Source organism: Choloepus didactylus, chromosome 2, assembly GCF_015220235.1.
Source record: "Choloepus didactylus isolate mChoDid1 chromosome 2, mChoDid1.pri, whole genome shotgun sequence".
NCBI lineage: Eukaryota > Metazoa > Chordata > Mammalia > Pilosa > Megalonychidae > Choloepus > Choloepus didactylus.
The window spans coordinates 166,252,103-166,265,456 of NC_051308.1; the positions used below are offsets into that span (position 1 = coordinate 166,252,103).

Here is a 13,354-nt window from a genome sequence, read left to right on the forward strand (position 1 = left end):
TAAAGAGTACAAAAATAAGAAATAAAAGAGCAAAAGAAAGCTATAGTTTTTATAAAAAGCTCAGTTGAATGCTTTGAAAAGACTTGATAAAGCAAAGAGCTTACAAAAGTGGTCATCAATTGAGGTGTGGGGAAGACCTGGGTACAAAATTTCAAATATCTAGGAGGAATCTGCACTTACTACTTCCCATGTGTCTAAATTTTTCCTTCTTTTAAAAGTAAGGGAAACTGGAAATATCAGACAATGGTTTGGGGTGCACTTTATGCAACAAATATATCTCAGAATACTGAGCAGATCCATATTCCAAGTAAAGGCTTTGACCCTATATCAAAAATAAGTCCAAGAATGTACACTTATTCATTTAAAATTTGAATGTCTAAATTATATATGTATAATTTTTAATGATTCCCTGCTGTGGTAGGCAGCCACCAAGATGACCCCAAATAATCCCACCTCCTGGTATTCATGCCCTTGTATAGTCTTGTCCCATGATGTGTCAGGATTGGTCTATGTGACCAACAGAATATGTAATAAGTGTTGGTATATCACTTCCAAGGCTAGGTTATAAAAGACTTTCATATAACCTTTTAATAAAAAAGCCTTTGCCTTGCTCTCTTTTGGATTACTCACTCTGGGGAACACTAGCTGCCATGTCTGAAGGACACTCAGGCAAGCCTGTTGAGAGGCTCACATGAAGGAATTAAGGCCTCCGGCCAACAGGAAGCAAGGCACTGAGGGCTCCTGACAACAGCTACATGAGTTATCTTGAAAGCAAATCTTCCAGCTGTTGTTAAGCCTTCAGATGACTGCAACCTCAGGAGAGACCCTACATTAGAACCACCCAACTAAGCCACTCCTGGATTCCAAATCCTCAGAAAGTGTGAGATAATGTTTGTTGTTTCAAGCTGCTAAATTTGGGGATAATTTGTTATGCAGAGATAACAAACACATCCACTATATAATCTACTTTTTAAAATTATCCATCTTCTATCACATTATGCATTTGGTCCTTTAAAGTCCCTGGGCCCACTCTCATACACAGTATTATTAAAAGAATTAGCCAAATTCTGGAAGTGTATATTTCAAGTGCTTTCATATGTTAAAGTACTTTTCTACATTCAACTTCTATGGTGCTTATTTCAAACACAGAAAATTATAAAAGTTCTATAATTTCCTATATATAAAAATGTACTTTGTGAAAGGCATCTGTGACACACAGTTAAAAGCACAACACTGAGGTGATATTTGATGTACCAGTTCTTTGTTGTGGCTTTTAAGACTAAAAAGTGTCATAGAAAGAACTTTTGCTTTTTCTTTTCTCCCCTGTACTGGAATCCAGTCCTTCCCTGCCCAAACGATGGAAGTTACTGATGGATTCCAACTGTTCAGATATAGAAAAAGCCAAAGAAAGAAACTTAGTGGACAAAAGAGCTTGTGCAGGCTGATCAAAGATGTCAGGAGCATGAGGAGAGAGAGAGATGATAGGGGGAAGGAGTAGCAGGATGAAGTATTACAAAATGCAGGGTACAGGAAGAGACACTGCAGAAAAGAGAAAAAATAGAAGTCAAAAGTGACATAAAGACAGTAAGAAAGATACTGGATAAACAAAGTAAATTTGTAAAGATTTCCATCAAAACCCTACAAGTAGTAAAACAATAGGACACTGAAATACTTGTAAAGAAATATTTTAAACATGCAAAAGAATTCAGAGAGAGATCTTTAAACCAAAATACCAAGTTCTGGTAGTGGGATCAAAGAGAACACCATGAGATGACAAAGAGTATGGCAGATAATAACAAAGAAAACAGAAGATGGGACTGAGATTCTGATCTAGTTTCCCATTCCACCCCTAACCCTAGATCTTAGCTAGGAAAAGATCATTCAACTCATGTTTGTATGGTTTGTTTATAAGTAACGTATTTAAGTTTATATGTTTAATTCAGTTGTTTTAAAAAATATAACCATGTACATTTATCTATACTACACATATTTCATTATTTTAAAATAATTGTATTTATTACAAGTCCCAAATTAAGAATACTGTGTTTATATCCAGAAGAACCCTTTCAGTCATCTGGCAATGGCAGTGGTGTCAGGCATCATCTCACTCCTTCACTAAATGTATCTGAATCCTTACCAAGACCTGGCAGGGAAAGAAGGTTCAGATCATGTCTGAAAGGGGACAGAAGCATGTACATCAATATAAGAAATTTATATTACATTTGATGGCATTATTCATCAAAACACATTAAATTCTTAAGGTTAATATATAAATACACTGACTTTATATATTACAAAATTTCTTTTTTCCCCAGATTAGTACATAAAGATAACAGATACATTTGAATTCAGTGCTTCTGTAATTGTCTATGTTCTTTGCCTGTATCTGTGGTCTGCATGAAAAATGAAAGCTCCTATAGAGTAAGGCTGATGAGAAATTATTTAAAATATTCAATACATCAGCAAGATGTACCATTCACTGTTTTATTTGGCAGTAACTGAAATACATCCATGTGAATTACAGTGTTTATTTTGGCTAAACAGTCAGTGCTATTTTTGTCTGCTACTGTAGTGTTTTACTTTTATACAATTAATGAGCGCAGTCCTTACTAACACATGGTACACCTAACACATGGTTTTCCTCAACTAAACAACCCAGTAACAATATAATCATTAAGAACAAACTAAAGATGTCCTTGTTTCCATTAACTGCAGATTATATAAATTCTTAAGTCTCACATAAAAGATATTTCTAAATCTGATTAATCCAAGCAAAAAACAAAAGCTTTGAATTCAGTCTAATTCTTATAATCACTTGAAATTTACATTCAAAACAATTCCCTAATACATGTTTACATTAAAATATAAGCAAATGAATTAAGAACATAATTTAAAATTTCTGATGTTGAAAGGACCCAGAACAGTACATTAAATGTTATTTTGGCATTTGTATTTTCTGAGCATAAAGAAATAATAAACTAAAGAAACCTTTTAAAATGAAAATAGTTACTCCTTAGGTGATTAAGTAGAAAATGTTACCTCTTAAGGCAAGAAAACATTTGTAAACAGTTTTTATAAAGTCAGTTATTTCAATAAATTAACAGAATCATAATAAATGGATGCAAATAAAACTATTTAAGAAAGAGAAGCAGAAAGTTCTTTGCAGCTGACTAAAACAGTATGGAAAACATGGCTTCTTTTTAAAAGATAATCCCATCTTGACACTTGATAAACATACAGTTAACATAAATAACTAGACTTTTAGTTGAACAAAGAATATAGGGAAACCAAAATAGAAAAGAAAAAAAAAAAGGAAGAAAGAAAGAAATATCAAGTATAAGTCACCTGAAAAATTATCTCCCCCCCCCCGAAAATAGAAGGACTGACTAACTCAAGGCCCTCTTAGAACTTACACAAGGAAGTGAATGGTAGGACTCAAGGTGCCAATGACATTTTTCTGACAGTACCACCATGAGTCAGTGTTAAACAGGGTTTCAACCCTAAAAAGCTCTAGTAATCATTTGTTATTTAACCCAATTTTAAGGCAAATGTAAATTGAGATGTATGTTTTAAGTATTATTCTGCTGTCAGAAATGTTCTTTTTAGGAAGGTATTTCCTTTAAAGGGGGCAGGTTTCTTCCCTTACAATAAAGAGGTTTTTCCTATGATTATTGCCCTGAAACTCTATTTCATTACTCTTATCCCTTTTATCAAAGGCTACAAACAAAGCATCTTGCTAAAGGAGTAGCTACTAAACTGACCAGAAACCAATCAAACCCAAGCACTGAGTTTGATGAACCAACCTCCAGAATATGGACATTTTTTTTTTTAAGTGAAATGTAAAAGGGAAAAATAATGTATTCTGGAAAGTCATTCCTCTTATCTGGTGACATAAAGTCCCCAGAGTTATCTTATGTAGTAGCAGCATCATTAAATAGTGCAATTCCTCAAAACTGATTTCAAATAATAGCTTTCTCAAATAAAAAAGTAATTAAGTTTCTAGCTTTATCTATAAACCACAGCTTACAACATTCATCCCCCACAAAGAGTAAATTAATGTAATCAGTAACTGTCTTGCCTACTTGGTGTGTGTGTATAACGCAAGGCCAGTGGTACCTCAACAACAAGCGAAAAATGTAAATGCTAAATCAAAAGTAAAAATTACATAATAGAATTTTTAGTTTTGATGCTTCTAATGATACTCCTTCATCAATAATAAGAATTATAGCCAATTGTTAAGAATTATGTAAGGAAAGTGAAGGAGCTATATACTCAAAATGTAGTAGAGGAATATTTCATATCAATTTAATGCTATAACCTCTACATTATGGAACACAGTACATGCAAACAGCATAAAAATTCTGAATTTCATATTTTGTAATTAATAGGATATAAATGTGGCACATACATACAGCAATTTAAACCTTAAAAGACTATGCACATACATCAATTTAAAACCTTAAAAGACTATGCTTTTTTTCCACATTTCATTTTCTACTTCATTAATCAGAAACTAGGCACTTTAATCTAAAATGTATTTTTTTAAAAAAATATATTTTAGATCCTTCAGGGTAAACAACTCCTAAAATGAATAAGGCTCACTTTAGGAGCAAAGTCAACAAATACAATCCACTGATATATTGAATCAGCCATTCCCAATAAGTGGTACATGATTTAGACATAAAATTAATGCAACTCTAAAACTATCTAATATACTCTAAAGAACCTTACTCATATGAACAATCCATTTGTTCATACAGTCATCATAAAGAACAGGAAATATACTTCCATACCATTAAAAATATTTTTGTTCTATATTCAAGGGAGAAAAAAAACCTTCTTTAAAACCTCACTAAGATTCAAATATGAATATTTTTAAAATGTGGACATAATATGACAAATTCCCAGTATAAGTACTCTTGGGAATAACTAAAAGCCAGTTTTGTAGAAGAAGAAAGGAAAATGATTTTACTGTATCAAGATTAATACCTTCAGATGCTGAGAGACAATCACAGGAAAACTTTTAATTGCCTGTCTTAGTTAATAATTGTTATCTTTTCAATCAATATTCTTTCAAGACACAGATGCTCTAGTCTATAAAAAGATAAAAGTTTTTTTGGTTTCTCTATTGGAACTTAGAGGACTAGTAGTAACTTATTTTGAAAAGTGCAGTAAATCTAATATAAAGTTGTAAATTGTAGACATCTCAGTGTCAATTCATTTAAATGCTTTATAATGATACTCAGCCATTATAATTTCTCTGATTCAATTACATAAACAAATGCAAACACAATAATGTAAGCAGTATATATTAAACACCATTAGTGCCTGAAGTTTATTACACAAGTAATAAGTAACTTTACAATTAAAAATATCTTTTCAGGCAAAGTTAAATATGTTGACACCAGTTGTAACATATTCTTGCATACATGGGTCATAAAGATCTTGGCTAAGTGTACATTTTCTAGGTGCAAAGCATAAAAACAGAGCTTTTGAGAATGATACTGGACATTTCAGACAGCTTCAAGAAGACAAATCAATTGACTCCCAAGTACTAGCTTCAATTCAAACAGTATTTCTGGAAACAACACAACTTTTCATGACTTAAATTATTACCTAAAGACTATAAAAACCTACTTTGGACACACTACACTGGGATTCAAAGACAGAATGTCTGTGTACATACAGTAGGGTCATCATTCTTTTCTAGATTTTTTTCTCCTCCCTGAGACCAAATGTACCAACTCTGTTGATCTTGTAATATATGGTACAAAATCAATAGTTACCTTAAACTATTTCATAGCATACTCAAATTGCATGGTTCTTACGGTACTTATTGTACTTTGGCTTCCAATAGCCCACTGGACATAACATGGCCATGACTACTTATACAACTACTCGTATGCATCAGTGCATCTGCTCCAACATAGGCTATTAAAAGTTCAGTGCGGCGAATGAGTAACTGCATGAGGTCTTCGGCCAAGGTCTCTATACTTGAATAGCGCACTTTCTCGAAGTCAAAAATGTCTTTGAGAAAGAAAAGAACTTGATTCTGGAAAATGAAGACAAAACAATTTGGCATGTATTAGAATAAAATTACATTAAATCTGAAGAGTAACTAATATTGTAATGAGCATTGAATCAGGAGTCAGAAGATCTGAGTTCCCAGACTACTTCTGTATCTTATTTGAAAAGAGACTTTGAGCAAGTGATTTAAACATTTTGGGGTATCATTTTCCTTTTCTGTAAAATAAAAGGTAACACCACCTGTCCTATTTGCAACTCAGAGCTGATGTGAAGGCCAAAAATTATAATCTATGAGAAATGCCTGTAGACTCTAAAGCACTGTATAAATATAAGAGACTTATTAGTCCTTCTTCAGTAACTGAAGTTTTCAATGTTACCTCTGTACACTGGTATTACTCTAAAACAAAAGAGTAAATTCTTCTCAATAATTGTAAGTCATAATTTTTAAACGTATACTTTTCTGTAAATAAAAAAACTTAGGACACATGAAAAAAATAATTTCAGGTCTCAAATCTTAAATCAGTAGATCTTGAAGGATATTTCATTTCAGTAAGTTAGCACTCACGTTGAAACTCATTTTAAGCAAGTGGTGTACTACCAAGTATTAAGTCTCAGGCTGTTATATCACAATGGGGGAAAAAAGTAATTGCAATGAGTAAAAAAAAAAACCCAGTTTCTGTCCATCAGAAATTAAATGCTAAGAAATATCTAATAAGGCACATTTCAGAGATTTAGTGCATTTATATCTGGAAGCAACCAACCTGTTAAGCCTTCTCATTTTATAGATGAAGAAAAGAAGGACCAAAGAATGATTTGCTCAAAGTCAGACTGCTCATTAATCACAGTCTCAATTCCCAGTCCAAACTTTTTCCACTGAAATACATAACTTCCATTTGGAAGGTATTTTGAATGACAGCAAATAAATATTTCCTAATTTATTTACATAAATTTTGCAGGAATAGCATATAAACATAATAATTTAATTTAAAAAAAAATGAAGGGTATAGTAAAACATCCAAACTTTCAAACATCCAAAACCTTCAAATTCATACTCAATTATGTTTACTTTTATCTGCTCCTTGAAATTCAGCCTAAACTCAAGACAACTAAATAGTGAGACTTTTCCTGACACTCTGCTAAGCATAAAATTCTGCAATGAATTGTAACTTGTTTTTTAGGTAAATTTACATTGCTGACACAGGGGTTCAACTTTAAATTCCCAGGTTATTTCTCACAACTTGGTATTTTATTATTCCTATTACCTTGAACCAGATTTATCTCTAAATTACCACATGTTAATAAAAGACAGACATTGTATGTTTTATAAATTTCAAAAGTGCCTAAGCGTGAAGAACAAACAGTCTAAGAAACAATTTGATTGCAACATGGCACCACCATGTAAGAACATGTATCCATTATAGAAGGAATCGATAAGGTGAATGGACTTGAGTCTATTCTAGAACAAAGCAGCAAATCTATGTAATACTTGTCCACTTTTTTTGCATTTAAATAATGAACTGATGTGGTTTTTATAACTTTACCTCTAAAAAACATTCTTCATAAAAACAAAAACAAGGCAGAATAAAATCACAAATACTTCTTGATTTAGAATACAAATAAATGATTCAATGACTGTATATACCTTAAAGAAGCAACATAAATCATAGAGAGAATTTCTAGGCCCCAGAAAGCCCCAAGCTAGGACAGGGCTGATGTGCTCACAAATGGCATAAAAATGGGCAAAAAATCCATCTGCGATCTGTTGGGAAGGAAAAGAGAATCAAGTTATTTTTAGCTTATTGTCATTTGTTTTCTCTAGCAGAGAAACTGAAATTGCTACCCATCATTTTGTCAGCTCTTTTTGAGGGCAGACCAAGAGTCAATAATGAGTCACCTATGAAGAAAGTTAATAAACTTACAAGTAACCTTTAGAATCACAGAAAGTTTTACATAGATTTCATATCCTAGTCAATAGTTTCAAATGTGCTGAGAAGCATTATTTCTTAAAAGGCATTTTTCACCTCAAAATTATTTCATAAAAAAAGCAATCACAGTGTTATAACCAAGCAATAGGAAGAATGCTATGGTGCTTTTTAGCTGTATGATTTTTAGGATTAAGACTTCCAAGGTTTCATCTCAAGGTTCTGCTCAATCACTTAACTGAATTAACTGAAAAAGACTAAAGTGATTTTTAAATGATTAAAGACAAAATTATTTTTACTAGAATTCTAACCTTTAAAGAACCAGCTATTATTTACACATTTAAATGTGTGATTTCCTCTTCTTGTAATATAGTACAATATACGGTTGTATTTTAGGAAACTAAGTTTATTAATAACTTTTGAATTTCCCTTGTTAAAATAATTTATCCTATGGGATCTGCCATCTAGCATTGACTGGTGATAATTATGCATTAAGATTCTGTTTCTTGGAGGAGTTTTTTTCTATTTTACAATCTCCAAGATAATCTTCTAAACCTTAATTTAAAAAACATTGCAGCAGCAGTTACCATTTAATGAGTACCCACTATATTCCTGACAATGTGCTAAGTTCTCCTTTTATTTAATAAAACATTCCTGCAAAAGTAGGTCATATTAATATCATTTATTATCAGAGGGTTAATAACCTGCTCTAAATCTCAAATAGCTAGTTAGTGAAGGCCAAAAAATTATCAGGGATGCACTGAGGTTATTTTAGTCTAAGATAAGTTCTGCATATGTTAAAATTCCAAATTCCATACAGACTCTAAATGTATTAATGAGTTCAGAGAAGTAAGAAACTAGCGTGGGCTGAAGTAGAAGAGACAAGCTTCACCAGTGACTAATTTGAGCTGAGTTCAATGGTGGGTAAGATTTATTTAGGTAGAGGGGATGGAGTTTGGCATTCCAGGCATGGGAAATAGCTCCCAAGAGGTGAGACATTTATGGTATATGTAGATACAGAAAGAAGCTCGAGGCAGAAGATTTATGCTAAGAAGTAGAAAATAAAGTTAGATATAATAAACATTGTCATTGTTATTATGACAACTACTAGTTATTAAGATCTTTTTTATGTTTGTTTTTAATTTGATATTTAATTAAAGCTTGATTTTTACATTATTGATATTATTTCATTTCATGAGTCAGCAGCCCTATGAAATAGGCATTAACTCCATTTTGCAATGCTCAGTAACTTGCCTACAACCATGCTAGTTAGTGTGAAATCAAACACAAGTCTACAAGTCTCCAAAGTCTGTTCCCTAACTCCTACACCAGTGGTTCTCAAACTCAGAGCACATAATATCATATAGGACTTCTGGAATCATTTTTAATAAGGACCTGGTGAGGATGTTAGGAGAACTGTGCTTTGAAACACTGTACTCGGCAATACTGTCTCAGAGTTATACAGCAGATTGAGAAATACGGATATAATAAAATAAGCAACAGGAAGTTACTACGGCACCTAGGTCCTTGGGCAAATAATAACTATAATATTAGCCAACACTTGCATAGCGTACCTTGCCAGGCACTGTTCTAAGTACTCATATTTATTAAATCATTTAATCCTCAAAGCATCTATGAAGTAGGTACTACTACTATCATCTTTTAACAAATGAAGAAACTGAGGCCTAGAGAGGTTAAGCAACTTGCCCAAAGTCACATGTCTAGTAAGTGGCAGAGAAGGGATTTTACACCAGGCAGTCTCACTCTAGAGTCTAGGCCTTTACCACTAGGAGTGATACAGTAACAGCAGTACGTCAGTGGGTGAGATGGGCTAGAAGTTGTGGAGCAAGGTGGCATGAATGAATTTTCAGTTTTTTTTTTTTTTGGTAGGGGCTCTGAACTAAATAAAGCAGCTATTATTTAATTACTATTAATTATTATTTAAATAATCAAATCATTATTTCTCAGTTGTATTCTGTGAAGTGGAATCTACTATATTAAACCAAGTTTAAAAATCTTAAGTGAATAATGAATCAATGAATGAGTGCGTAAGTGAATATATCTTACGTGAAAAACAAAAAACAGCTGTTTCCAATCCTAAAGTCTCTCCTACTTAGTGGAAATCCCATGCATGGCTTAATACTTGCTCTACTGTACAGTATCAAATGGTAAGGAAGAGGGAGAAGGTAATCAAAAAAGGAGGTCAACCCAAGACCAAAATAAATCACGCATCGAGCCTGGGACAGTCTTTCTTATCAGCTCCATCCCGACATGTGAAGTGACTAGAGGCTTCTTTGACAACATTCTCAAGTTACTTAATGATGCAGTCCAGGGCATAGTGCATTTTACCTTCATTTGTTGCCTTTTCTGTTTCAGCACTGACCAACAACTTGAAGCCACAGCCTAAATATGTGCAGAAGAGAAAACCAAAATTTAAACTTACAACTATATGAACTTTTCCATTTAGAAAAGAGTGATTTTTTTTGGAAATTTAGTTTATGGGACTAAAAACTTTAAGACATTAACTATTAATATGAACTAGCCCAGACTCCTATTGTTTTAAATATTAATGAAAAAGTGTTTGTTTTTTTTTTTGAAGTTAAATACAAAGCCACTGAAGAAAAAATTTGAACCCAGGTACCAAGGAGTTTGGTAATTATAATTCAAATCACAGAGTTCTTAAATTCTGTTCCTAAGGAAAAAAGTGAAAATATCTGTACATAGATGCACAGATACAAATAAATGTTTTATGTGCAACAATGAAAAAGTAATATTTTTTCTTCAAGAATAGTACTGCTGGAAATAGTTTTTAGGCAGAGCTAAACAGTTTTATTCAAATAGCACAACCATAACAACAGGAACAAAAAAGAAATCTGACCCTACTCTTGCATGATTGAACCTTGATCAAGGTTGTTTTGACAAATCAACTACAGAAAAGAAAAACACGTACCTTTTGTGATTAAAATATTCTTTAGTTAAAATTTTTTAAAAAGTGAATTTATCAGAAATGCTTTAAAATTCAATGGTGAGGGAGTTCCAAAATTATCATGCAATAACCAACTGGAACATTTTAAAAAGCAATTGTCAACAGAGATTTGGATAAGAAAAACAGAAGAAACTGAGAACTTCAAAATAAAGACTATAGTTTAAGTATGTTTTATTTTCTTCCATGCCTTTTTCTCCCATAATTTTAAATTATATTTGGAAACATGGATTTCTATTATTTTCTCCCTAAAAATATATATCCATTTTTTACTTTAACTGTTATATTTCAGTTCAGTTATTTAACCATTTTAGGTTACAATTTTTTGTTAGGCCTGAACTAATCTGATGTCTAAGTTTCTTTTGAAACTTGAAGAAATATTGAGTCATCCAGGTCAAGGCTGGGACTGGTGAAAGAGGAGAATTTCATCTGGAAGTGTTTACCATATACAGCCCCAGCATCAAAGGATGAGCTCAGCTACCACAACAGTCATTCTATAGGCAGACGTATATGTATATCTTATTAATCTTCCCAGTTCTGACCATTTTTATCAAATTTAAATGGTTGAGAAAGGTAAACTATCACTTACGGTTTCTTTGAAGGAGGAGTTTAGCCAGCGATTATTTACTACATTCTGTATGGATGTGGGTGGGTTTTCTAAATCTTCAAAGGAATCCATTAATATAAAATCCAGAACAACATCATAAAAATTTAGATTTTTTACCTGCATTATAAGGGTTAAAACAGGAATTATTATTGCATGGAACTGAAATAAAGTCTGAGCCAGGGCTTCATACTTTGTAACAGCAGGGTTTTTTGTTTTTGTTTTTGTTTTAGTTGAATTAGATTATATCACTGACAAAAAGAGAGGAGAGAGAAATATCAAAACAACTCACCACCAGAAACTACAATTCACATGGTACCTGCTCCCTTCTTAGATCCCATCAGGTAAAATTAATCTCCCCATCCTCTCTGCTCTAGGAGTCCTTTGTTCATGCTTGTATTATAGCATCCACAGTGCTCATTCTGCTTTGTTATTCAGTTATCCATGTATCTGCCTATCTTCCCCACTTCTTGTTCTTTCATTCATTCATGCATCTTGTGTTGTACTACATGCTTGTACCAGTTGCTCAGACTTCCACAATAGGCAAACTAGACACTTAAAGTATAGTGGGGAGACTTCCAGGAAGATGGTGGAGTGGGTGAGGTAGACCAGGCTTCTCCTCTGTGATTGAAGCTAGAGAGGGCCCAGAGGACACCTGGAACCATGGTTTTGGGTTGTGAGTGGCCGCAGTGGGACTCCTTGGTGCATGGTGGGGATGTGGACGGAGAGGCGGAGAGACTGCGTCTCAAGGGACGGGGTGAGTTTGTTTGGCCGGGACCGCCTCCCAGGGCCAGCAGTGGCAAGATGGCCACTGGGCAAGAAGTGACCAGCAGATCTCCAATCCTGTGCACCAAGCTTGAAAATTAACTGGGGAGACAATCCTCTACAATCATATACCAGGAGATCCTATGAGGGAACCTGGAAGGCAATGGATGAGTATTGACCACATTTACTTTCATCCCATGGAAGTCCAGGGGGTACATGTGCAAAAAGCAGGGATAGGAGCAGGCACCATACAGAAACACCAGGAGCCCCTCCCACATTCCAGAGGCTTGTGTGTGCATGGCAGGTAGGGAATGGAGTACACTTGAACTGGAGACTGCCATTGAGAAGACTCCCTGTTGGAATGTACAGGGCCCACACCGCATCCCCAGGGCAGGCAATACCCAGTGCGCATGGAGAACTGGTGCACTGATTGGATCACCACCCCAAAGGACCCCACCTAGCACACAGAAGAAGTTTGGGAAAGGCTGGCTTTAGAGGAAGAGGTGGCTCAAGAACACCACTTGCTAGCAGGACAGGGAAAGTACACTCCAGAATGCTGTAGCGCTGCAAAATTATATGTACATGCTAAAGTAATCCTGCATTTCCCAAAATAACCTTATCAAGATGAGCAAATGCCCTAAAGCCAACAGAAAATCATAAGGCACCTGAAGAATCTAGAAGACCTGGACAAACCAAACCAGCAAATTAAAAAGCCAGAAGAGTCACAAAATTTGGAGCAATTAATCAAAGAAGTACAAACAAATCTCCAAAACAACTTCAACAAGATGGCTAAATACATAAAGGACATAAAGAAGACCCCAGAAGAGCATAAAGAAAAATCTGAAAGAGTAAATAAAAAAACAGCAGACCTTATGGAAATAAAAAATACTGTTGACCAAATTAAAAATATTCTAAAGACACACAACAGCCAATTTGAAGAGGCAGAAGAAAGGATAAGTGAACTAGAGGACTGCAATTTAATGTGAACACAGAAAAGAACAAATGGTGAAAAAAATTGAAAAATTTGAAATGGATCTCAGAGAAATGATGGAC

General features: G+C 33.9%; 1 protein-coding gene across 6 annotated transcripts in view; it reads right to left on the reverse strand.

The window, feature by feature from the left end:
* Positions 1 to 2,470: 2,470 nt before the first annotated feature.
* MIGA1 (mitoguardin 1) overlaps positions 2,471 to 13,354 on the reverse strand; it is a 134,589-nt gene continuing 123,705 nt past the window's right edge. For all 6 annotated transcript variants that reach the window (XM_037826870.1, XM_037826871.1, XM_037826869.1 and 3 more), the window contains 4 exons: positions 11,522 to 11,656; positions 10,299 to 10,352; positions 7,670 to 7,786; positions 2,471 to 6,052 (listed from right to left, as the gene is read on the reverse strand). In XM_037826870.1, the coding sequence (XP_037682798.1) occupies positions 5,834 to 6,052; positions 7,670 to 7,786; positions 10,299 to 10,352; positions 11,522 to 11,656 (525 nt within the window). In that variant the 3' untranslated portion in view covers positions 2,471 to 5,833. The remainder of the gene's footprint in view (positions 6,053 to 7,669; positions 7,787 to 10,298; positions 10,353 to 11,521; positions 11,657 to 13,354) is intronic.